Below are 26,703 nucleotides of genomic sequence, written 5' to 3'. Positions count from 1 at the left end.
AACAAACCAAATAATTTAAAAAACAAGGCTTTTTTAATATATCCATTGTCAATGCATGAATTAACACAAAGAGGACACTAATATAATTTATATGACATTCTGTCAATAAAAGTCATAAATACGTCTTGTAAATTATTGCAGCAGTTCAATTATGTTATTTTCCTATTTAAATAAATATAGCTTATCATTAATGTTGGCTCTTTTTTTTTTATAAACACTCCTTTTAATGTTTTGTGAGCTTGTCATTGGAACACATAGGAAAGGGGTACAAGAAAAAGAAGGGGGGGGAGCTTATTAAGCTGCGATTATTGGACTTTACTTTAAAATGAATACTCTATAATAAACATATAAAAACAAAAATAGATGGTATTTCAATATGATTACCCTTTTTTTAAGGAGGAAGCGATTAACTTAACATAGTTAACAGTTTATACAAACAAATAGTTTACAAATATACCCGAGTGACACATTATAATATTCTTTTATGTGGCATATCTGTCATTGATATAATAAAAGCTTAAGAATATTAAACAGTTATTCAATTGTCTCATTTCAGGCTATTTTCTATCCCCCAAAGCAGTTTATAATGTCCAAATATTCCCTTTTTTGAAAATAAGCTTTTTGATTAACTTTCTTGTAGTACACAAGTAGATATATGTAATAAGGGGGTTTTAACTTCCATAAAAGGAACGCAAGGTTGGCCCTGGGATTTTATTGAGATTTTGTGGAAGCAAAGTAGGGGAAATGTTGTGATAATATGCATACAAATCTATTGTACTGCCTTCGCATTGAAATCACATACATTTCAATACTAAGCTAGCCAATAAGACTATGTAATTGAAAGAAAGAAGCATTATAATGAAACCTTTATATGAGCCATGTCTTTTTATTCAATGTAAACCAGATTTAAAAGAAAACTCTTAAACTGATATTGACGAGATCTCGTGGCATCAGCCCACTAAATAAACGCAATACAAACTTCTGGGTAAATGTATTATCAAGTGGAATTCTTAGTATTTTGTAACAAGTATTCCTTTATGCATTTAGAATGTAGTAAATATATTAATGGGAAGGAGCGTCCTAGTGAATTACCGTGTTAATATTTTCTGCTTGATTATGAAACGCTGTCCACATAAATCACTATCAGATGCCTGCTTTTGACTGAAAAAAATTGTCTTAAGATAACAGTCTGTTTTTGTACATCTCTTTTGATGAAAATGATACTTAAACAATGGTGACCATATTGTAAAAGATGCCTTAAATTTGATTGAAATGGCAATATATAGACTTCAAATGGACACTAGTAGTCATACAATTACTCTTAGCATATTCTTATTTTTCCGTTCATTGTCAGCAAGCTGCTATTGTCTTTAACAAGAGTAGTAAAAGAGGGCCATTACCTAATAGTTGAAAAAAGCTAAGAAATAACATTAGGATACATTTAGAAAGGGTGAAGTCTGTGAAAGATATACATTTGATATTGAAAATTAAGATGGCACTAACAGCATGCAACCATTTACATAAGTTGCTATATTGTTGATATATGATCAATTAGAATTATATATTAACAAGGTTAGATAACTGATGCTCTGATGATAGAACACGTAGCCTTATTGAAGTCCATGAAAAAACTGAGCAAAAGCATTGGAAAAGGATTGTAGTTAATAAGTGCTTTTACATGATTGTCATTATGCTGTTCATAAATAAAAGTTTTATCAATGTCATATGAATTTCTAAAGATTTGATTTTATAATTGATTTCTTTTCTTATTTGATGATATTGATTCACTTAAAAGCACTATCCAAAACAGAAGAGTGACTTTATAGGGAAGCTGAATAATAGTTCTTATTGATAATCTGCTTTAAACTGTCATTTACCATTTAAAACAAGGACTTTATTCACTCAACTTAAGCCCTGCCTTTAATGAACATTTAAAAATGGCTTGATTGAGAGGACTTTATTTTGCAGATGTATACTATTCTATCTTATATCAATGCACGATAACCTTTTTCAGACTATTCAGTCTTATATAAATATAAAAGCTTTGTTCATAAACTAGGCTTTAAAAAAGACAATTTCGTCTCACTTTATACTATTTCTCTACCCCCACCTCTTTTTTTATAAGTAATCCTATAAAATGAATGAAAAAACCTGCGTCTTCTTGATCGTACACTGTATGACTCTACTTGATGTACAATAAATGAATTACCCTCATTTCCTTTTATCAAAGCTAATTGCTAACCTTGAAGTATAATACTCTGTGGAATTGATTGATTGATGCAATATATAAATTACTCTTCTTTTCTATGAGGGTAAATACTTTCTTGTTCCAAATATAGAAACAATACATCCTTTACTCAACTTACTTTATATTCTATATTCACCTGCCACTCCCTATATACTTGCCAAATTTCAACCTAGATGATGTTTACATACAATCATACGATCTTCTCGAATATCAATGCTACAAGAAAATATACTTTTGTACAAACTGTCATTGAAGCTATTCAATGAAATAAATCTCATTGTTTTTTTTTATACACCATTTTCAAAAAGTAAAGTCGCATTTATAATATAATATATATATACAAAAAAGCGACAAGCAAAAGCGACATCTATTCCTGGAAACAGTATAATAATAGCTTAATTAGGTCTTAAAAATGCTTGAAAAAAAGTATATAAAAAATTCTCTGGCTTCTTTGGTACAATACGTTTGGTCACTGTGTTGAATGAGAACTTCATATGAAAATTAGTTATATCGCTACATCTTGCATGAACTACAAGTTCGTGCAAATTATTGTCCTTCACATTGAGTTACTTGCCTTAATTAAGATGGATTACGAAAGCTTTATCGTCATTACATATGTTGGCTACTAAAGAGGACTTTTAAAAAACCTTGCAGTGATTATTTCTGTCTCTTTTTTTTTGTTGCAGAAAAAAAAAAGTGCTATAGAATGGAGGATCATGAAGAACAAAGATCACAATTCTTTGGCGTCATTAAATCAGCAAGATCTTTTATAAATTTAATAAAATCAATAAACATTAAAAACGTAAATGACTTTTTTTTTTTTAAAAAAAAAAAAGGAAGAATAGACTAATATGAGTATAGATTGCTACGTGTTATATTCACGATGAAGGAATGACACTCACTGTCGAAGAATCTCGTTGTGTTAAAGCAACTGCATATTTTAAAAGCCATATGTTTCAAGTATATCGAAAGCAATCAGATACAGACATACCAATGTTTGGTTTACCTTTAAATGCATTAATTGATTGTTTTGGTTTAATGTTACCACATACCAATGTATCAAAAGCACTAACAGAAACATGCGATATTCGATATAATGGACTTGGTTCCTATTTAAGTCTCAAGTAATAATAATTGACAAAAATTAAAAAAAGTAGAATTGATTTACTTAATGTATATGTAGACGATATGACAAAGATCATGGGCAAACAATTTCATGTAACTTGACTCCGATAGAACCAGAAGAAGAAGAAGTAGATGCATTAACAGGAACAGACATTCACATTCAAAAGATGATTTTGAAGGTAAATTATAAAGATTATTAAATAAAACTAATACGTGTGCACAGTCGGATTGGTTAATAAGTGTGATTGGAGAATTGGATAAAACGTGTGAAAGTATAGCCTTCACATTTTCACCCAACGATCCTTCATTTACTTTAAGAGCGATTGGAACAACAGGTACTTCAGAAACATCTTATCCAGAGAATTCTGATCCATTCATCAGCTTTGAGTGTGATCGAGAACTGACATTTAGGTACAAAAAAAAAGATGTATAGGTTACACAAAAGATAATCTGTGTTTTCTAGTTATCTCTACAGCCATATTATAATGTGTAAAAAAGCATTAGAACATTCAGTTGAAGTATCTGTCGAAATGTCTTTAAATGGATTACTTTGTATGCTGGTAATTAATTACAACTACTTTCTGTCTTATTTTACTTATTCTGCTTAGTTTCAAATTGAAGGAAGTAATGACACCAAAGATTTCGTTGAGTTTACGGTAAAACAAGATTTTTTTTATATTGCTGATAATCAAAAAATTAACAATCGTCTGCATATTAGTTTCTGCCTACTGGCCCTACAATCGACTAAAAAGGCAATATAGCTGAGATTGTCTTTTAAGTCACAGTAAATCATCTAAAAAACATGAATTTACTTTTTTTGCTATAAATACTTGTATTCTTTTTTTTTTTCCCACCAATTTTTTAAAATAAACTTTATAAATCAAAACATGTCTGGTCCTCATCTTTGGCTTCGCGCAGAAACTAAGCCTATGGAACATAGAGCTGCATTAACTCCTACCACTGCCAAGGCTCTCTTGGATGCTGGTTTCAAGATTACTGTTGAGCGTTCTGAAGAGCGTATCTTCGATGATGAAGAATATGCCAAGTAAGTAGTAAAGCCCATGGTATACTGTCAATTGAAACTAATCATAACCTGCAGTGTTGGTTGTCCTCTTGTTGAAAAGCTTAGTTGGAAGACTGACGCTCCTGCTGATGCCTATATTGTTGGTTTGAAAGAACTTCCCGAAAACGATGACTCTCCTTTGCACCACACACATATCTTCTTTGCTCATTGCTTCAAGAATCAAGGAGGCTGGAAAGAATTGTTGCAACGCTTTGATGCTGGAAAGGGTACTATTCTCGATCTTGAGTTCTTGAATGACTCAAACGGTAAAAATATATTTTATTGTTTATGGGCTATCTTGTATTCTAAGAAATGTTTGGGTTAGGTCGTCGTGTTGCTGCTTTTGGTTACATGGCAGGCTTTACGGGTTCTGCTGTTGGTATTGATGTTTGGTGTCACCAAAAAACAAACGCTGGAAAAGTTTATGGAGCACTTACACCTTATCCTAACGAGAATGTTTTGATTGATCACATCAAGATTCGCTTAGCACAAGCTGGTAAGTGTTTTATTGATACAAGTAAAAGAATAAGCTTTAAAGCATTTTCCATCTTTAGTTGCCTTGAACAACAACCAATTCCCTAAAGTAATGGTCATGGGTGCCTTGGGTCGTTGTGGTACCGGTGCATGCGATTTCGCACGCAAAGCTGGTATTCCTGAAGAAAACATTATCAGGTGGGATATCAATGAAACCAAGGACGGCGGCCCTTTCCCTCAAATCCTCGAAGCTGATATCTTTATTAACTGTATTTACCTCAACAAGAAGATCCCTCCCTTCATCACTCAAGAATTGATTGATGGTCCTCGTAAGCTCTCAATTATTTGTGACGTCTCTTGTGATACAACCAACCCCAATAATCCTATTCCTATCTACTCTATCAACACCACATTCGACAAGCCTACTGTCCCTGTCAAGACATCCAACCCTTATCCTCTTGAAGTATGCTCTATTGACCATTTGCCTACTCTTTTACCTAGAGAAAGCTCTGATATGTTTTCTCAAGATCTCTTGTCTACCATGTTGGCCTTAAAGAACCGTCAAGAATCTCCTGTTTGGACTGGTGCTGAAAACTTGTACAAGGAAAAACTCGAGGCATCCAGATCAGCTTAAATACGTTCATTTTCCCTGTAATATAGTCGAATCCCCCATTTTGTTGTGTATATTTTTTTAAAAGAAACAAAATAAAGCTGAACCACAAGGCTACTTCATCTTTTTCCTCATTTTATGTTCTTCATATGCATGTACATATATTACAGTAAAGCTCATCACCAAACTTTCAAAAAAAAAAAATCTTAATAATTTAGTACTTTGATTTTGCTAACTTAACGATTTTGATAAAAAGAAAACTTAAAAACTAACCTAATAGAACACATGTAACCTGTTTTTGAATTACCTTCAGATTATATAAGATCACATAAGAATTAAAGTAAAGCTATTCCAATATGTATCAAGGCGTTCAAGAGATTTTTAGAATGACCATAAAGTAAATCTAAATTATTTGTCGATTGAATAGAGTTATGGTATCTATATTTTCTAAATGCTTGAAAAGTAAATAAAGTATATCTCTAATTTGGTTATAACTTTGTGAAGAATTGGTTGAATTTCAAAAGACAAGTTAAACAAACGTTTGATATTGAATTAACACTTGGATTGTGATGCGTTTATTATATTATTTGTTACAGTAAATAATATTTGATCAAAATAATAGCTTAGATCTGACGAAATAGCCTAATCGATTGTCTTTTATCAGTCCAGTGTAATTTTTTTCTTTTCATTACTTTTGGTCTTCAGAGTTTGGAAATAAATTTGATTATTTTTTGTAAGTATAAAAGAAACTGATCAAAAACTTGTGTTAAAGTTTGTAAATTTGCTTTGCTTGATAAAAGTGACCACCAGATCTTGTTAAACGGTAAAGTAATTTAATTTGAACAAAAAATGACATACAATGAAGATTGTTGACTTGCTTGTGTGATAAGGTAAAGATCAAAGGATTTTAATAAAATAAAAAAAAGGTTTATTTTAATAAAAGATATTTCAAAGTAAAGCCCTTAAAATAAATAATAAGCTTGTCAAAAGTCAAAAGTCAGAATAAAAGGTTGTAAATATAAGAAAATATTATTTGATTCGGCATAATTATTTACCAAGTTCTGATTACTGTTATTTTAGTCGGGTTGAGATTTGGGTTAAGTGTTTTATGGAAGTTTTTTCTTGGAATTTCTAAAGATACTGTAGTGACCACCAAATGTAGGTTTTCTTCCTGTAATGGTTTGTAAGAATTAACAGTTTTGAAATGGAATAAAGTTGATAAAAAAAGAGTAAAAAAATAAGACTTGAGTTAAGTATTGATATTGGATTTGCTTGTTGTGGGTGACCACCAGATCTTGTTAAGTAGATCAGACTTGTTTGTAATAAAGCAATTTAATAAGAGGTTTGAAAGTGTTTACAATGAAAATAATTTGCTTCAAGGGACTTGTCTTGCTTGTGTTTTAAGAGTGTTATACCAAAAGATTCAGAGATAAAGATACTTGATTTATTGGTTATTTATATAAAAAATATAACAAAGAGAAGTGAAGTTAAGAGAAGTGGTGTAAGATAGAAATAAAATCTTGTCTATTTTATAGACAAAGGAAAATAAGATTTGATTTTTGAAATAAGGTTCGATTTTTTGAAATAAGGTCCAAATATTGATGTTACTGGATAGATACTTGTAAGTTGAGTGTAAGTTTATTGGATAGTTTTAATTTATTTCGTTGTTGTTTGGGGTATTTCGTAAGAGAAATCTTGTGTGAGCTGTTATAAGTTTTTATGCGGTATCTTGATATAGATAGTAACCACCAGATCTTGTTAGTTAAGATCAATAAAAAAAATGTGTAGTAAGATAAAAAAAAAAAGGTTCAAAGAGCTCAATGAAGAGTCTGAATATAAGATATAAGTGATTCTTTATTGATATGGATAAGAATGATAATAAAAAGAAAAGATTCGTTGGATATTTATATAAAATTTGTTGCCTTGATTCAGTTATTTTTTTTTTTTGATCAATTTTCCTTAGACCGAACGTCTTCGATCTAATGATTCAAGTCATTTTGTTGACTTAAGTCGCTAAAACGACTTGCGTCGGAAAGATTTTGTACATCCTGATTGCCTTCTTCGTCACATTGAATAAGGTTCAAAAATTTGAATAGATTCAATATAGGAATTCACAAGACACTGTAATTTTAACGTTTTTCTCGCTATGGCCTTAAGAGTTTAGAAGTAAATTTGACTTTTCTTTAGAGTGTAAAAGAATTTGATCCAGAGATTTGTGTTTAAATGAATAAATTTGGTTTGCTTGTAGTAAGTGACCACCAGATCTTGTATTGTAGATCAAACAGTAAAAGGTAATAAAGAGTTTTCTTGATAAGAGAATATAAAAGTGATACGATGAAGATAATTTGACTTCAAAGGACTTGACTTGCTTGAGTTATAAAGTAAAGATCAAAGAGTTTTAATAAAGAGGAACTCGATGTTTATTTGAATAAAAGATATTTTTCAAGTGAAGTTTAGTAAAATTATAAGAGGGGATATTTATATGATTATTATTTTTTTGTGTTTTTCTATTTTTGATTTTTTTTTGTTTATCTTTAGGGACTGAGGTCCCTCCTAGGACTGACTCCTTCCTAGGACTGAGTCCCTTCTTCAGCAAAAGCTACACCAACTGCGTCACAACACAATCATCATTGGCACCAATATTATCATTTGCTTCGTCACAACAATATTGTAACTTGTCGGTTATACTGTAGTTAGATGTGCTTACGGAGGTAAATTTAGGTGTTTGGTTGTTAAAGTTGATAGAGTTTTTCTTGATAAGAGTAAGATTTAAGCAAAAGCTTGTTATATTTGTCGTTGATAGTGACCACCAGATCTTATGCGTAAGATCAATACGATGTTTCTTGAGAAGGTATTGGGATTTAAAGTATATAATAAAAATATCAGGAACTTTATAAGTAAAGATAGCCTGTTTATAATATTGTAATTTTTCTTTCTTTAATGGCTTGTAAGAGTTAACGATTTTGAAATTGAATAAGATTGATGAAAAAGAATAAAAAATATAGGACTTGAGTCGAGTATTGATATTGAATTCGCTTGTTGTGAGTGACCACCAGATCTTGTTAAGTAGATCAGACTTGTTTATAATAAAGTGATTGGATAAGAGTTTTGAAAGTGTTTACAATGAAAATAATTTGCTTCAAGGGACTTGTCTTGCTTGTGTTTTAAGAGTGTTATACCAAAAGATTCAGATAAAAATACTTGATTTATTGATAAAATATATTTAAGATATCTAATTCAAGAGAAGTCCAGTTAAAAGTCATAAAAAGGTTGTCCTTTTTATATTCAAAAAAGGTTATGAAATTTTAGGAAAGGATTCCTCGATCAGGAGTCAAATCCAAAAGAAGAAATAAAGTTGAAAAAATAAAAATAAAGTTTAAAAGAACTTTTAAAGTTACAACATGTAACCATGACCGTGGCTTGACTTGACCTTGTTGTTCCTACAATATAAGTGATTCTTTATTGAAAATGAATAAGATATAGAATAATTGTGTTGTAATGATTTGGTTTATAGTAGTTTCTCTGTTTGGGAGTGTTGAGTTAAGGTTTAAATAAACAGATTTGGGTGTAATTGATATAAGAGTTGCTTTTATATGAGTCAGATTTGGCTTGATTCGCTTGTTATAGTGACCACCAGATCTTATAAAGTAGATCAGACTGTTTTGATAAAGGTAAAATAAAAAAAAAAGATAAAAAGATAAATAAAAGGGGGTTTTACAATGAAGTATGATAGCTTCAAGGGACTTCTTGTTCTTGGTGTTAAATAAAATAAGAGATAATTTGCCTCTTTAAAAGAATATTTATTTGATAAAAAGAAAAAGTAAAATAAGAAGTGAAGTAAGTAAGAAGTTAATAAGAAGTGAAGTATTTTTGTGATTATTATTTGGAGTTATTTATATGTTTTTGGATTTTATGCTTTTGTTCTGTTTTTGGTATTTTGGGTGGTTGTTATAACATAAGAGGCGGTTGTTGTATAGTGTAAGGTGGTTGTTGCAAACTGTAAGGCGTTCGTTATAAACTGCAACGATTTAAATTCCGCCGTTTTGTTCTTGCGTGTTACAGTGTCAAAGAAAATAATTGTTGGGATATTTATACTAGTTGTGGTTGTTCTTTTTTTTTTTTTTGAAGTTTCTTTCATTTTTGAACTTTCTAGTCTTCGCTAGCCTGACTTTGTGTAACGCTTTCATTTTGGTTTTGTGGGTTACAATATAAAAAGATTAAAACATTTAGCGTTACACAAATTCATATTCCAAAAACAAAAAGAAACGCTCCTAGGTGGGCTCGAACCACCAACCTCCTGATTAACAGTCAGACGCGCTAGCCAATTGCGCCATAAGAGCCGGTTGTTTTTCTTATTTTGCAAATTGTATTATTACATACATTTAGCCGGCTAAACAATCATCCGTGTACACTTCTTTACCAAAAGCAATGCAATCCGTCATTAGTTCAATCCATCCATCCAAGATAAACAACAAACAAAAACCCACACCTTCTGAAATCCAAATTCCATCGAGAAATCCAGAAAATACTACTTTAAACAGTCAGAAGAAGAACAACAAAAACCCACACCTTCTGAAATCCAAATTCCATCGAGAAATCCAGAAAATACTACTTTAAACAGTCAGAAGAAGAACAACAACAACACTAAAGTCTCCCCTGACCCTGAACCCTCTGCCGCCACTAAACGCACCCTCGCAGATCGTTCTCCGCCCTTCTTAGCTGTTGATATTGATCGTCATCCAACCGGCAAGCCGAAACATAATATGGACATAGCCAATATCGCCAACCCTACCACCACTACCACCTTGACATGCGAGCCTGATTTTCACTTTGGCCCTGCCACTGCTCCCGCCACCTCAGCCCTCTCCCTCAATGGGCCTCTTGACTTTGGTGTCCTTCCTGGTATGCCTGATTGGTTCCAACCGATCATGGCTATGATCACAAGTCAAGGTCAACGCCTTGCTCAACTGGAAGCTCTTACCAAAGAGAACCAGAATCTACGAGCTAACCTTGAGGCGACTCAACGCTGTATTAAAGAGCTGGAGACCCTCAGTGTCCTACCTGCTACAGCACCCAAAACTGTTGCAGTGAACAAGCCTGCTGGTTCTGAGGCCTCAAAGTGGAAGCCATCTTCCACCCTTACCTTCACTCCTACGCCTACCTCTCCCTCGTTCGCTTCTGCTGCTCGTAAGGGTATGCGTGCCACGCAGCCCTCAAAGCCCAAGACCACTACCCGCACTCGAAAGACACCCACCAAACGCCAACTTCAAGTCGCTGCCCGTACCTTTGCCCCTCCTCGATACAGTTGGTATCAGGCTCATCAATGAATTTGATCCTCGCGATCCTACCAACTTCGCGATGCAAGTACCAAGACCTCTCAGACAATGAGAAACAACAAAAGATGGTGCAGATCCACACCTCTCACTTTCTGACCGCCCTGGATCGTATACGTCCTACTGTGCGCTCAGCTGTGGCTCGTGATTTCATTGCCAAACAATGGGTCACTTCTCAAACCTATGCTGACCACATCAAGACGCTCACTCCAACCTCCACTCTTTTGCAAGCCTCTCCTGTTGATACCGACATGGATGAAGCAACTCAACCTGTTCCTGCTGGTAATGGCGAACCAGACACTGAACAGTTATGAGTCAGGTAAATAACCAAAATAATAATATATACTCCCATTCCACTCCTTCAAATACAACAACAAATATGCTCACTATGTCCTTATGGAATTCCAATGGTTGTGGTCGCCACAGCATTGAAGCTATCACTAACGCCCTCCCTCCTACAGAACTACTCTTCCTTACCGAAACGTGGCTTTTGCCACCGTTGAAGTTCCTCACAGACTGGAAGCAGTATCACACTTATGCCATCCCAGCCGACAATGCTTTTCGTGGTGAAATGGGTATCAGTCTCTTAGTTCACCCGGATTGCCCTCATCAAGTCACTCATTTTCCCTCCTCCTCTCCTTATGTCCTCTCTGTTCAAGTCTCAAACCTGCTGATTCTCTGTGTATACTTGCCTCCAGCACTATCAGTTGATGAAGCAATTGCAGTACTTGACAGTTTATCCTCTCAATCTCACCCCTCACAACACAACACCATCATTTGCGGTGACTTTAACGCAAGACATCGTGACTGGTTAGGTGATCACCGAACAACAACAAGAATTGCCTTACACAGCTGGGTAGTTGAAAATGGTCTCACTTGCTGGAGCACTGAATTTGCTTACGGCATTTCCACTTAGTATTACAGATAGCCATTATCAAAGTGTTATTGACCTCTTTCTTAGCACTCAGGAGCTCTGAGATATTTGCAGATAAAAATTTGAGAATTAAAAGGAGATAGTACTTGAAAACTAGTGAATGAGTCTCTATGTAACCTCTTTATTAGATTTCAAGACGAGAGAGAGAACCCATTTAATCAAACTACGCCTTTATATAGGAAATAAAATTATTCAGGGACCGAAGTGTGCTCAAGGTCAATTTTAGTATTGAACTTGAATAATATAAATATTGTATATGGTTAATATTGTAAATGAGTCTTAGAGAATATGTAATATATAATATTATGTATTCAGTACTTGTTATTTTTTATATAAGATTTGAGTAATCTCATACGAATAATAAGTATTTAATGGGGTAAATACGACATAGCCCCCGACCAGTATGAGATTACCTTAATGAAAATCTCGTGACTATTTTGGTTTTTTTTTTTTTTTTTTTTTTTTTTTTTTTTTTTTTTTTTTGTAAATGAAAAGTAATTTACTTATGAAGAGATTTAAGTCGTTTACTGGAACGAGTGGCTGTGGAAGGAGTATCACAAGCGTTGTTAGTTGGAGGTTTATTACGACGAGTTCTTTCAACAGGCCGTGCTGAAGAGCCAACATTAGATTTAATTGTGGATTTTTTATCAACCAAATTAGAATTATTTTCATCATCAGAAGAGAAATGTTTCATAGCAGTACTTATAGTACCAGATGGAGTGGATTTTAGTAGTTCAGATGAAGATGGAGAATTGGTAATTGGAGCATTTTTTGGAGGAATATATTTTTTACCAAGATTTTTCCAATAATTGCGTAGTGTGTTAGGGTCATTAAACTTATCTGCAGATAGCCATTCATCCCACTCACTGCTATAGTTTTTCCAACGTACAAGGTACTCACGGTTTTTTGGAGGGCCACGATGGTTTATAACTGCTTCGATTTCGAAATTTATGATTTCATTACCTTCATCATCCAGTTCGATAACTTCTTCATTAGAGATTAATTTCAGCTCAACGGAAGTGTAGGCACGAGGCATAAGGACACCAGTTTCGTCACGTAAGATGTAGGCATTTCCTTTATTTTTACGTACGACAGTATATGGTCCTTCGTAAGCAGGAGCGAGTTGACCAGATTTATTTGGAATACGAACCATGACATGAGAGCCAGGTGCATAATCAACAAGCCTATGAGAATCATTGAACTTTGCTTGTTCAAGTTCGATTTGTGCTTTGGTTTTATTAACGATAGCTGGGAATACAATATCAGTCATATAATCAATGCGTTTCATGAGCTCTTCATGAGACATTGGTGGTTTATCTTTAACTTCTTTGAGCTTATCTTTGTCAGATCGAAAACCATAAGGTTCGTTCATTTTACGTGCGAACATAAGAGAGAAAGGTGTTGAATTTAACCGTTTGGATATACGATTATTCATAGCAAGTTGAATAGATGGAAGATATAAATCCCAATCATTGCCAACACCATGTGTGGCTTTAGCCAGTAATTTTTTGACTGATTGTACAGTACGTTCACTAATTCCATTAGCAGATGGGTGTAGAGGAGTGATGAATCGATGATCATAGCCCATAGCATCAGCTAAATCTTTGGAGAGCGAGTTCTTAAACTCTGTTCCATTATCGCTTTGGAGTTTTGTAGGAAAACCCATAGTTGAGAACACGTCAATAAGAGAACGTAAAATTGTATCTGATCTTTTATCAGGTAGAGCACGAAGTATACAAAAGCGTGTGCAAACATCGATAATAACCATAAAATAATTATTATTGTAAACGGAGGTAGTATGCATAGGACCACCAAGATCAATAGCATAATGATCACCAGGATAGTAGCTATAAATGCTACGTAGAGGATGAAAGCCTCTTTTTTCTATATTATGCTTCATACAATCTTTGCATTGCTTAATGAATTTAATGCAATCACCTATCAAGTTAGGCCAATGGATACCGTCATTATGGAGACGTTTGACCATTTGTTCAGCACCATAGTGACCAATTTTATTATGGGCATCTATAAGTAACTGTTGGTGTTCAGCCAAAGGAGGTGTAAGATAATCCGAATATAATGGCTGTGCAGATTGTACATAAAACAAGTATTGATCATTAATGTTATAATCAATATCTCTTATATCAGTATTTTCTTTAACTTGTATGATGTCCTTTTGTGCATCAGAAGTTGTAGTTTCTTGAATTACTGAAATAATGTTTATAGCAGCATTGTATTTAGAATAAGCTCGATGTTTTTTCTTTGTATTAATTGTCTCAGAAATAGCATGATTCTGTCTATATGAGGATAATCTTTTGCCTTTTTTAATATCACTTTCATGCTCGAACGTATCCTTTGGCGGATATAATCTGGATAGTTTGTCAGGTAAGACATTTTCCAAGCCGGGAACATGAATGACACTAAAGTTATAGTCAAGAATGACGTCAAGCCATTTAATAAGCATACTATTGGCATTCTTTTGGGAATGAATATAGCATAAAGCTTTATGGTCAGTGTATAAAGTAAATCGTGTGCCCCATATGAATTTATGAAATTGGGTTAAGGCATAAACTACACCAAGCAATTCACGCATTGTAACACTATAACGTTTTTCGCTTCTTGACAGGGAACGGGACATGAAACCAATATATCTTTTGATTTTAGATATTTCGCCATTAGGTTTAGTCACTTCGAACTCTTGATATAAGCAACAACCAGTACTGTAATCTGATGAATCAGTAGCAATACAAAATGGTTTTGACAGATCAGGATGGGATAACATCAATTCTGAAGACAAAATGTGCTTGATACTATCAAAGTGCATTTGATGCTCTTTTGTCCATTCGAAAGGACCTTTAACTTTTTCATCATGACAACGCAAAGCATCTAAGGGAGCCATGAGAAGTGCAGCGTTAGGAGTATGTTGTCTAAAATAGTTGACAAATCCAAGAAAACTTTGCACTTGCTTTTGAGTAGTAGGACGAGGCCAATCGAATATATTTGTTAATTTTCGGGCATCAATCTGCTTTCCTGAGGCAGAAATAGAATATCCCAATAAATAAACGGCTGATTTTGCCAAATAGGTCTTTTCAAAATTAATTTTTAAATTAGCATCAGTTAATATTTGCAGCACTTTTTTAACATGAAGAAAATGTGCATGTATAGATGAACTGAATATACAGATATCATCCACAAAACATTTTACATAAGGAAGATCTTTAAATAATGTTAACATTATACGAGAGAATAGCTGACTTATTGTAGATATTCCAAAAGGAGCACCTCTATACATATATTGTAAATTATTGGGCGCAGTAAAAGTAGTTTTAATTTGATCATCCTTATTTACAGGAAACTGATTAAATGCAGATTTTAGATCTAACGTGCTAAAAATGACTGCACCAGACATAGAATTGAATATATCGTTAATTAATGGAAGTTGATGATTATCAACTGGTAAGACCTTATTTAACATTCTAGGATCCAACACTAATCGAATTTTATCAGTCTTAGTGCCGTCTAGATTTTTTTTATGAGTTACTGTCATAGGCAGATTCCATCCAGATGGAGTTGCTGGAATGATAATACCTTCATCTAACCAACTATTTATTATATCCATTACTTTAGGCTGTAAAGTATATGCTATTGGATATTGTTTTATATTGGCAACATAATCTTTTGGCGTTGGGAGATGTAAAACAGCCTCTTTAATATTACATAAAGAATTCTTATTTAATTTTTTGTTTGCTTCGATGTATGGTTTAATAGCCATATCAAAAACTTTTTGTTCTTTTTCTGTACCGGCTCGTGAAATATTTGGTTTATAAGCTTTATCTAGAATAGAGTCGTCTAATTCTTTTTCAGTACTTTTATGTTTGACTGCTACATTCATTAAATGAATGGAAAGTTTAGGAAGCAAATCTGTTCCAATAAGAATTTTACAGTTGTAAGAGGAAGCATGATCGTCAATAATATCAAACTTATGTTTAATAATGTAGTCAATGTTGTCGTATTCGACATTCACATAGTCAACAGATCTCATTCTGGGAATTTGGTCGCCATTTGCTAAAACTAGGTTACCAGGAACTGAATGAAATTTAATATTATTGTCTATTGCGAATTTTTTATTCATGACAGAAACACGTGCACCAGTATCTATGATACCATAAGTGTTCACATTATTAAGCGTGATTGGAGTAACAGGCGAATAAGCCACATTATCCGATTCGAATAGACTATCATCTTCTCCAACTTTATTATTACGAATGGCAAAGACATTTTTGTTATACTCTTCATCAAAATTAGCATTTATATTTTTATTTGAACAGATTATATTTCTGTCATAATGTTTATATAAAAATTCAAATTCGTCATCGGATGATTCATTTAATTCATAAGATTGCGAGGTAGATTCATTATTACTAGGAGATAAAGATAAATCAGTAACTCTGTTTTTAGGAGATTTATTTGTTTGACTAATGCTAGTGATCGAGTTGGATAACTCTAAATTGCTAACAGTTTTGTCATTTCCTTTAGAAGAATTACTTACAATTTGTTTGCCATGTTTTCTTTTGACATATTCAAGTCTTACAGAACAAGATGAGTAATGACCAGGAGAGTACTTGGCAGTCTTACAAAATGTGCATACACCTTGCTTCTTTAAATCTGCAATTTCTTGCTGAAATTCAACAGACGATTTGGAAACTTTTTGGTTTATATGTTCACTTTGATGTACCATTTTTCTTTTTTTAGTATTGGCGTTATCATCATGTTCACCAAGTTTTTTGGTATTTTCTTCCTTTTTCTTATCCTTAAGGATGTTCAACAAAGCAGATTCCAAGTTAGCCATTTCTTTAATGAGAATTGACTCAAGAACATTCCATTCCTTAGGCAGAGGAATAGGCAAGTTGCGAGTTGAATAAACACTCTCTCCATTGGTATTGGAGCTAGCAGAGACAAGAGAGGGAAGATTTCTTGTAATAGTAGCTTGGACCATTTCTTGAAACTTGACAGTGTGAAGCCTCGAAACGAAATGTCCAATCAAGAAAGTGTTATCATGCATATTGACCTTTGCACCAAGAGAGAAAAGACGATATCGATCCATTGCTTGGGTCAAAGTTTCACAACGTTCTTGCCTGAAATTGATAAGGTTTTTAAACCACATTTCTGGTGTAGTTTGTGAAGCAAGATCGAAGCGTTGTTTCAAGACTTCTTTTGCCTGATCCCAATTCAAAGCGGTTTTCTTGTCCATACAACGTCTTTTGATGAATCGTTCGAACCAATCATGGTCGGTATCACTGTCAGACTTTTCAAACGAAACTTCCAGGTAGTGCAACCAATGATCCTCTATAGATACATCATAATCCAAGAACTTTCTTTGGAAATCTCTAATAAACATATCCAAAGATGGTTCATTACTTGGATTGACGTTTTTATCACCTTCCCGAAGAGTGAGCTGATACAGAGCACTAGCAGTAGGGTTGACATTGAACCTTGGGATTTCACGGCTTGGGATTAGTCTATCCTTGGGTGATGAATTTTTAGATCCACTGCCCTTCAACTCATGATTACGTAATTCAAACTGGGAAGCAATAAGAGCGTTAACATCATTTAAAGCTGATACAGCATAACTCAATTGCTTCTCGTTTTCTTCAAGTAAAGTTAGCTTATTTTCTAAAATAAAACTCGCTTTATTATTGTTTAATTTTTCAATTAAATCAAAGAACATGGTTTTTTGAACCATCAACCTCTCCAAATAATTAGGAGGGTCTGAAGAAGGAACAGCAGGGGAAGAGTTAGTAGCTTCATCCATCTCAACATCAGTTTCGATGGATGGATCATCACGAGGATAGATGGATGAGTTTGATGCTCTACTTTCGAGAGTTTCAAGATCCATTCTATCCAAGGACTTAGCTACTTCGTCAGCTGAATCCTTTTCAACGTTTTTAGAAGGGGATTGATTAATAGAAGAATTCATTCAAAAAAATGAGATATTTGCAGATAAAAATTTGAGAATTAAAAGGAGATAGTACTTGAAAACTAGTGAATGAGTCTCTATGTAACCTCTTTATTAGATTTCAAGACGAGAGAGAGAACCCATTTAATCAAACTACGCCTTTATATAGGAAATAAAATTATTCAGGGACCGAAGTGTGCTCAAGGTCAATTTTAGTATTGAACTTGAATAATATAAATATTGTATATGGTTAATATTGTAAATGAGTCTTAGAGAATATGTAATATATAATATTATGTATTCAGTACTTGTTATTTTTTATATAAGATTTGAGTAATCTCATACGAATAATAAGTATTTAATGGGGTAAATACGACAAGCTCCACAATGCACAATTGAAGGTTCATGACGATCTTTCCCTCGGGTCTGATCACAATCCTCTGACTCTCTCTTGTCTTGTACCTCCTCCACCTCCTCCACCTAACCATCCTCGACTGCTCTGGAACCTAAGTAGACTATCCGAACATGATTGTACCTATGTGCAATTATGCAAGGATAAGATATGACCGTTCCTTCAGTTGCTACAAGAACATACCTCTGCAGATGGTGTCTACGCCTCTGTACGCCCCGATCTTGATGCACTGACTCTTCAGTTCAACGGGATTATCCAGTCTAGTTTGGATCAATCTGTTGGCCGTAAGAGCCCTAAAAGTCGTCACCATGCTTGGTTCTGGACATCTGATCTGCAGGCTGCGTTCGACCATCGCGAGTCTTGTAGACATGCTTGGAAAAGAGCCTCTGGTCCCAGCAAAGCAGCAAGATGGACTGACTGCACTTTGGCATGCTTGCGGTACAAGTCAGAGCTTCGTCGTCGACGTCGCTTTTCTTAGAAACAGTTTTGCTACAAGTTGTCATCTGGTCCTCTTACTGATACTAACTCCATTGTTCGTAGGATTCGGCACAACCGAGTGATCCAACCACAATTCTCTCATCCAGAAGGACCTCGTGTTGCTGCCACAGTCATGGCAAGACATTTTCAACAGGTGTTCTCTGGTGCAAACCTGCCTGACACTCGATACCCTGCCCCTCCCATTCCTGACGGTCCTCATCCCATTGATGAAGCCAGCTGTCCTTTTTCGACCAGTACCGTACACTATGCTTTGTTGAAACGTCACTCGAGGCGCAAAGCCCCTGGTGTAGATCACATCCGTACTGAAATGCTGTTGCCGATCGTGGATGAGGTCGTTCCTGTCATTACTCTTTTCTTTCAACTTTGTTGGAAGTTGTCAGTTATTCCTTCTGACTGGCGTACTGCCCAAGTAGTCCCTATCTACAAAAAAGGAAATGCCTTAGACCCAGGTAACTATCGACCTATCTCTCTTACCTCGATCATGCGTAAGCTGTTTGAACTGTGTCTACAAGCCAAGCTTGAATCTACCGCTCCTCCTCTGGATCCTGTACAGGGTAGTTTTCGCCATCATAAAAGTGCGCTCGATCAGGCTCTGTGTCTGCATGAGTTGTGTCGTCAACACACTATCGACCACTCTGGTCAGCCTCCTGTACTTGCATTCCTCGGTATCAAATCTGCATATGATACCGTTGACCGTGCTATCGTGTGGCGTGCCCTCGAAACGCATGTGTCTGAACCCATGCTTGGTATCTTACAATGCCTATTTGACCAGGTAAGTATTCAAGTACTACTCGGTGGTTGCTCCTTTCCTTCCTTTTGGCCTCGTACCGGTGTATTGCAAGGTTCAATCCTCTCTCCTTTCCTTTATTCCATATACATCAACACTCTGCCAGCGACTCTTTGTGATGTCCGTCTGCCCGTCTCAGCTCGGTATTACAGTTCTACCCCCAACGTGAGTTCGGTGGCCTCTGGATCAACTGATTACTGTATGCTGATGATGTGGTTCTCATTGCAGCTTCTGAGGTTATGCCAAACTTGTTCGTGAGAGCAGAGGAACACTCGCATTCCCTTGGATACAGGTGGAGTCCTGCCAAGTGTGTAGTGCTCAAGTACCCTAGCGATCATGAAGGACGTCGAATGAAGCTCTACGGGTCTCCCATATCCAAGGAACCTTCGTTCTCTTATCTTGGCGTTCCTTTTAGTCCATAGGAAAAGATATCTACCGACCTTCTTCTTCGTAGGAACACAGCCTCTGCAGTATCCGCTATGCGTGCGACTCCGTTGCACATCGGTATTCGATCTGCAAGCTTCTCTCGTCTCACAGCCAGCTGTCTTTACTCTATGTTCATCCGACCAAAGTTTGAATACGGTTTATGCCTCTGCACCTTCCAGGTCAAGCAACTCGCATTACTAAAAAAATCCCAAGACCTGTGTCTTCGTATGGCTTTCGAGGGTCATCATATCTCATTAACCGGCGTCTACAAGCACTTGGTCAACCTACCATCAATGAAAAAAAGATCAGTCACTCTGGTATTCAAATGCATCCTGCGAGTCCACTTCCTCCCTGAAGATACTTTACTTTCGATGATACTCTCGTACGTTGACAGCACTCCTATCACCAATCGTAATCGTTTTCGTTGGCCGGCCTTATTGAAGTCAAACTCGATCTGGTCCAACACAACGTTAACAAATGGTCACGCTTCAACAGCTGACAAACCCACCTACCTCCCTTCTCCTGCCTCTGTTCGTTGTACTGTTATCGTTTATCGCATGCAAGTCCCTACAAGCATATACCGAAAGCCGAATCCACCACTCCTTCTCTCTGCCTGTCGGCCATACCTGGGTGTTGATCCCATTCTCACTCTGCCAATGACGGTGTATGATCGAAGTCGACTGGTGCGATGGCGCATGGGGTGGCTCCCCCGTCGTCCTATTGCCTGCCGCTGTGGTCATCCTCATGCTTCGCGCGCCCATTTGTTGAGCTGCCTTCGGGTGGCAAGGCGTTTGGGTGTCGTCCCCAATACACGACCGAATCCTCTTGATTATGTGCTCAACCAACTTCCTCATAAGCTTCCTGCTTATCACTCTCGCCCTCTTCTCTCGTTGGTCTGCTTGGTGGCCAACCATCTGCGAAATCATGTTTGAAGTAGAACAAATCTGCCAGCCTGATGAAGAATTCACCTCTGAAGCATCTGACATCACTGGCCAATTACTCCTTGACAAGCTCATGCCAGTTCCAACTGTGCCTCTTGCCTTTCTCATAGACCTCGAATGGTTGTTTACTGGTCCTTTTCCATATAGAATTCCACAAAAAGTAAAAAACCCAAAAAAAAGATAAGAAAATATAAAAAAAAAGTATAAAAAAGAAAAAACAAAAAAGAAAAAAATAACAATGCTGATCCCACGCTATTTGGCTCTTATTCTTAACCCCGCCCAGTCTCTGGCTGCTGGCTTTACTCTACTGTGTATCAAAAAAAAGAAAAGAAAAGAAAAAAGTTCATTGTATACCATTTCCTGTACACATCTCTACTTACTAACATCCTTCTTGTAGCTTTCTGCTTTTGTTTTGTTTCTGTTGTCCTATGGTCTAGACTATATTACTTTTGAATCTACCAGCATTGCCTTCCGTACCGCTAGGCCCTATTTAAAAAAATCCTACTCGACATTGACCATCCCTTTGTTCTTGCAATCATTTATTGCCACAATTGTCCTCGCGCGTTCAGTCACTTATCCATTGCCTTATGGCCTCCCACTGCTTCTTTTACAGATTATTTCTCCTCGTGTAACAAGATTTTCCCCCTGACCTGCTTTGTCTACCACCGCTTTATGCAGCCATACACTTTTTTTTGAATCAATTCCATTCTTTTATACATTTCCATATTATTTCTATAATATTCACTCCAAGGCGAGACACTATGCCCACAATGGCCTAGTCTCCATAGCCTTCTTTAATAAAAACGCTTTATCAAGAGCTAGATGCTAGCGTTAGTTTTAAAAACTATAAGTTAATAACTATCCAGTCCGAATTGTTTTAGACCGGAATAACTATGAACACCTCGTTTTGTATATTTGTTACCAAGGATTCTATTACATCTGGAAGTATCAATGATCTTTGAGATCCTTATAATAATTTTTTTGGCTAATATATCAATATGTAATACTTATTCATTAAAGTTACTGTTATTGTCCACCTACTTTTATAAATAGAACCGTTAATGTGTTTTGTTTTGCAAGACAAAATACTTGTGAATGTCTTAGAAAAAAAAAACTTTTGATGTTCCGACTATTTAAGCTCAAATTTTGTTAAACTTGTATGAACATTGGTGTATCTCTCCAAAGGTACCACAATAAACTAAACTTTGTTATTTTTGTAATCAAATCAATTAAATAAAGTGTCTCTTCATTTTTAAAGATTATTTAGATCATCAAGCTTTGTATAATAAATTGAAAGATTAATAGTAATAGATGTTGTCTAAAAAAATCAAAAAAAGTAGATTATATCATTAGAAAGAGTACATTATATTTAATTCAATTAAACCAGAAGAAAACTTTGTAAGCTTAATATTAGTATTTCTCTAAAGTTGTGCAATGAGTGCACCTTCTTTTCAATTTATTTGTTCATTTGATAAAACTTTGACGTATTTTTTCTATCAACTATTTACCTAAAATACGTTAGCTGATTTTTTACGTGCATAAGATATACTGACTGTTTTCAATAACACGCTTCAAGACAGAATAGTATATATGTGAATATGAGATAATGTACTAAGAGAAGTAACAGGATTACAAAATCATAAATCATATGCCCTGGTTCATTTGATTTTTTTTTCTGTATTTTTGAATGTTCCCAAAATAGGAACGACCACGATTTTCCAACTACTTCTTTTTTCTATATATTTCTCTCTATCTCTTTCCCTCTCTTTCTTTCTCTTCACACTTCCTTGAAGGCATTGAACTATAAAATAGCTATTGGTAAAATGATGTTCCTTTCTTTTTTTTTGCTGTAAATCTGTTTCTTTTTATTCATTTGACTTAAAACTTATTTTTAGATTCTTTCCCGTTATTAATAATAAAACTATATTTGTCCCAATGACAGACATTAATCACAATGGAGTTAACAAGGAAGAAAGTGACGAAAATAATTCAGAATATACCCCCAGTCCAAGACTAGCTCGTAGGCCAGTAACAATGTCAACTCGCAGGAGTTCTCGATTATTATACTTAGAAAAATATGGTCTCAATCAACCTGGTTGGCATAGCTCAGACAATCTCAACGATTATGACAATGACTCAAGCGAAGAGGAAAGCCCACAAGAAAATATAGAAGAACAGAGAAAGAAAATTAAGGAATATAAAGCTCAACCTACAGCAAACATGTCGTCACCAGTGCTAAATCATTTTGCACCGAACACACAGCCGATTTGTGATGCCTCTTTAAAACGTCCAGTGTCTATAAGAAATTATGTACAAACTACGTCAGCTCAAAAAAGACCTTCCAGATTTGTTAAGCCTATCAATTCAGCCACCTCTATTGGAAAGGTTGTTTTACCCCCTACAGAGTTTATTCATGTACATAAATTATTAGAGGCTTATGAAAAGAAAGTGTATATTGAAGGTTATCTTCAGAAAAGAAATGACCTAAAATCAGACGGATCTTTATGTAATGCAGCAAAGTGGAGTATTTGGTACATAGAGTTGTGTGGCCCTATACTCAGTCTTTGGGATGCATCCTCATCATCATCCGATCAAGATGTATTTCCCCAATATATTAATATCACTGACTCAACTGTAAATATCGAGGCCAATTCAACACCCAACACATTTTCATTAAACTCAGCTGGTGCAAACCGTTATATTCTACAAGCTCTTGATTCGCATATGCTTCGTTGTTGGGTCTCGGCCATACGTCTGTCGTGCTTTGAATGCTCGCGCATCCAGGAAATATACACAAGAACATTTATTTCTCGGTCAAATTTCTCAAAATGTCTAAATGCACCTAAAAAGCCACGATCTACTATGACTGGTTTTCTTCATGCTCGTTTCCCCAATGGAACAGGATGGAAACAATACTGGGTATCGGTGTCAAATGAAAAAAAACAAAAAGGTTTATTTGGTAGAAAGAAAGTACCAACTAGCGCCCGAATCCTGTTTTATGATTCCAAAAAATCAAAATATCCAGTCATGACTGTCCAACAAGTCGTACAAGCATACACTGTGTATCCAGAGTCACCAAAACTGATAAATATGGCAACGCTCTTTAAAATCGAAGGGTCTTTATACAAAAATGGTCATGGAAACAACGTTCAATTAGCCAACGCATCCGCAGGTATCTTACTTATGGCACCTACAGCAAATGAGCTAGTTGAGTGGCTTGTTCAAGTGTATGATACCTTTCAGCTCTACGGCCGGCCTAACTCACTCCTGAATGATCCTTTTAATCCAAAGGCACTAAATTTTGGTGAAGCAACTTCGCATGGATCGAGTACAAAGTTATTTTTAGAGACTGAAGAAGTAAATGGTGTGAACATCGAAGGCAATTTGTTAAATAGCAAAGCAGAGTTTTCAACAATCTTGTCACAAAAATTAAGAGGTGGATCAGCCCCTTTACGGACCGAAAGATCTATGGTTACAGTAGATCGCGCTAGATTACCAAAGCCCGCGATAAATGTAAGACATTCAAGGACACTGACATGTGCTAGTGACGTTAGTGATGAAGAAGATGAAAAAAGCGAAAGCGAGACGGATAGTGATGATGACTCTCTTTTCAAGCTAGGTACAAAACCAGTAAAGTCAAAATCCACATTAAAACAAGCTCCGAATCTACCAACCTCAAATTCAAATACGACATCTAAATCGAGCTCGGAAATATCAGAAATATCTTCATCCAATACAATTGCTGGAGCAACACATACACTTTTAGCTGCAACTCATAAATCATCAATGGATGATGATTTTTCTAGTAGCATCTTGTCTAATCCTGTATTCAATAACACCACCAAAGTATTACCTCAGCAACAAAAGATTTTAAAAAACCCAACACCAAGCAATACAAATGTTCCCAAATCATTAGAGCTTGAAGGCTCTTCTAGTCGTGTAAATGAAGATATTCAAAAGAGAAAAGTACCTGTGGGAAAAGGACAAAGAAAACGAAGTACTGCCTCTTCAAAGCGATCTATTCCTTCTCCTAGAGCATCAATGGTATCACCTGTGTGGTCAATGAACCATTCAGCTGCTTCTGTCATCAATCCAGATTACAGTAGCCAGTGGGAAACTTCTTCAGTTGATCCTCGAATGATGGCCGGCACTGGCTCACATCGTTTTAGCAATGCTGATATACTCCAACAGTTGCAGCAAAGACCAAATCAAACACGCTATACATCCAGCGTGACAGGTTACAATTATCAAGAGAACGACTATGATGATGATGATACACCAATTGCCAATAGACACTCTACAAGATATAATGCTTCAAGTCCTGTCAACAATCATATAAAAACTAAAAAAATAGATCAAAATTATACGAGATCCAACTCTCCAATGATGAATAACCATTTCTCACCTAATGGATTTGTCAACCGCATAGATGAAATGAAAAAGAAAGAGGGACGAAAGAGTATGATAGACGATCAGAATATAATGTGGAATCGTCTTATGATGGAGCAAAGACAGCAACAACTAATGATGCAGCAGGTAAATGAGAAGAGAGAGAGAGAAAAAGCCTTTTATACTAAAAACAATTTAAAGTACATGCAGCAGTATAATATGATGCCTATGATGATGCCTGTGATGGATCCAAGGCTTTTACCTCAACCCTATATGATGGTAGACCCTCGTTTTATGCCTCCATCACCAGTGATGATGCCACCTAGCATGAGGACTCCATCACCTACAACAAATGCCAATACTAATGCCCATTCATTTCGCAATAGTCAATGCTATTCAAAAGATATCGACCTTCATAGACGATATGAAAAAAGAAACATGTCTTTAGCAACCTCTGTCGCTGACAGCACCTATACAGCTGAATCTCAACCAAGACGTACTAAGAATTAGCCTTACTTTCATTTCCTTCAAAAACATTCTCTTTTTGGATTTTTTTCCTAACCTCAATCTTGTATATAAAACAATAAAAAAAAAATCGTAAACACTGTTGCATTACTCATATACAGCCACCTTGGAAAAGCTACGCGAAACTAACTTTTTGAAAATGACTTATGAATTTGCGCTGCATCTCAAAGATTAATCTAATTTCAGTTACTAAACTTCATTTCTAGACAACTTGCAATTTATTTTGATACATTTTAAAACAAGATGCTGGTATTACATCTGTTCATCCTTATTTTTAAATACATCAATCTGACGTGCTGGTCAGTAAAGGTTATACACTATTTTCAGGAATAAATGTCATGTTTACTTGTCGTTTTTTTGTATATATTGTATTATTAATTTTGTAAAATGCGACTACTTTCTGAAAATGATGTACTATGTCAGTCCGACTTTTGCTATCCTTTAATAAATAAGTATTGGATTGCTCATATCTATTCCCTATATCCTTCTTTACTTGCAATTTTGGTATGTAGCCTTAACAGTGCCGGCCATCGTGCGCCCTACGAATAAACACCTTACACAAAAAAAAATATTGGATTGCTCATTATTCTTTACTATCTTTTTTAATTTTATGGTGGGAGCTTGTGAGTAAAAGTCTTTTCATTTCAGATGGCTAGTTTCAACGCTTGTATGGAGCTTGGCACTAGCACATTTTAATTTTGTTTGATGACATAAAACTTTTCACTGTATTGCTTCTTACATTTCTTATTAGTGCTCTTTGATCTATAGCTGTCAATGTTTTTCAGTAATTATTACCCTTCTTTGCTCATATGATGGTATCCTTTTATACTTTTTAGTGATATTATATACACTTTGCTGGGAATACCAGTGACAAATACAAGTGTCAAAAATAATAATAATAATTATAAAATGCTTGTTTGCTGCGTTTGAATTCAACAGCTGATTTTAGAAATACAGCGAAGTAATGTTATAACAGCTTTTC

At 35.3% G+C, this 26,703-nt stretch overlaps 7 protein-coding genes and 1 non-coding gene across 8 annotated transcripts; 6 read left to right on the top strand and 2 right to left on the bottom strand.

Annotated features, from left to right (window-relative positions):
* Nucleotides 1-2,954: 2,954 nt before the first annotated feature.
* Nucleotides 2,955-3,573, top strand: RO3G_05221 (uncharacterized protein; the record flags this gene model as incomplete). The annotated part of the gene is made up of 3 exons (XM_067659811.1): nt 2,955-3,050; nt 3,110-3,372; nt 3,432-3,573. 3 exons carry the CDS (start codon nt 2,955-2,957, stop codon nt 3,571-3,573), a joined length of 501 nt encoding a protein of 166 aa, XP_067515912.1.
* Nucleotides 3,574-4,302: 729 nt separating this feature from the next.
* On the top strand, nt 4,303-5,544 carry RO3G_05220 (uncharacterized protein; the record flags this gene model as incomplete). The annotated part of the gene is made up of 4 exons (XM_067659810.1): nt 4,303-4,418; nt 4,473-4,702; nt 4,762-4,932; nt 4,991-5,544. 4 exons carry the CDS (start codon nt 4,303-4,305, stop codon nt 5,542-5,544), a joined length of 1,071 nt encoding a protein of 356 aa, XP_067515911.1.
* Nucleotides 5,545-9,786: 4,242 nt separating this feature from the next.
* RO3G_19055 lies at nt 9,787-9,860 on the bottom strand. The gene has a single exon. It is a non-coding gene; the product is annotated as a tRNA-Asn (tRNA).
* Nucleotides 9,861-10,283: 423 nt separating this feature from the next.
* RO3G_05219 (uncharacterized protein) lies at nt 10,284-10,847 on the top strand (the record flags this gene model as incomplete). Its single annotated transcript, XM_067659809.1, has 1 exon — nt 10,284-10,847. One exon carries the CDS (start codon nt 10,284-10,286, stop codon nt 10,845-10,847), a length of 564 nt encoding a protein of 187 aa, XP_067515910.1.
* Nucleotides 10,848-11,232: 385 nt separating this feature from the next.
* RO3G_05218 (uncharacterized protein) lies at nt 11,233-11,769 on the top strand (the record flags this gene model as incomplete). Its single annotated transcript, XM_067659808.1, has 1 exon — nt 11,233-11,769. One exon carries the CDS (start codon nt 11,233-11,235, stop codon nt 11,767-11,769), a length of 537 nt encoding a protein of 178 aa, XP_067515909.1.
* A 517-nt stretch (nt 11,770-12,286) lies between these two features.
* On the bottom strand, nt 12,287-17,764 carry RO3G_05217 (uncharacterized protein; the record flags this gene model as incomplete). The annotated part of the gene is made up of 1 exon (XM_067659807.1): nt 12,287-17,764. The coding sequence occupies one exon, from the start codon at nt 17,762-17,764 to the stop codon at nt 12,287-12,289; it is 5,478 nt and encodes a 1,825-aa protein (XP_067515908.1).
* An 820-nt stretch (nt 17,765-18,584) lies between these two features.
* Nucleotides 18,585-19,634, top strand: RO3G_05216 (uncharacterized protein; the record flags this gene model as incomplete). Its single annotated transcript, XM_067659806.1, has 3 exons — nt 18,585-18,593; nt 18,634-19,425; nt 19,593-19,634. 3 exons carry the CDS (start codon nt 18,585-18,587, stop codon nt 19,632-19,634), a joined length of 843 nt encoding a protein of 280 aa, XP_067515907.1.
* A 4,200-nt stretch (nt 19,635-23,834) lies between these two features.
* RO3G_05215 (uncharacterized protein) lies at nt 23,835-25,706 on the top strand (the record flags this gene model as incomplete). Its single annotated transcript, XM_067659805.1, has 2 exons — nt 23,835-25,343; nt 25,398-25,706. The coding sequence occupies 2 exons, from the start codon at nt 23,835-23,837 to the stop codon at nt 25,704-25,706; spliced, it is 1,818 nt and encodes a 605-aa protein (XP_067515906.1).
* Between the last annotated feature and the right edge of the window lie 997 nt (nt 25,707-26,703).

Source organism: Rhizopus delemar, genomic scaffold (genome assembly GCF_000149305.1).
Source record: "Rhizopus delemar RA 99-880 supercont3.3 genomic scaffold, whole genome shotgun sequence".
NCBI classification, from domain to species: Eukaryota; Fungi; Mucoromycota; class Mucoromycetes; order Mucorales; family Rhizopodaceae; genus Rhizopus; species Rhizopus delemar.
The sequence above is the reverse complement of the archived record's forward strand: the minus strand, read 5'-3'. Positions and strand labels throughout refer to the sequence as shown.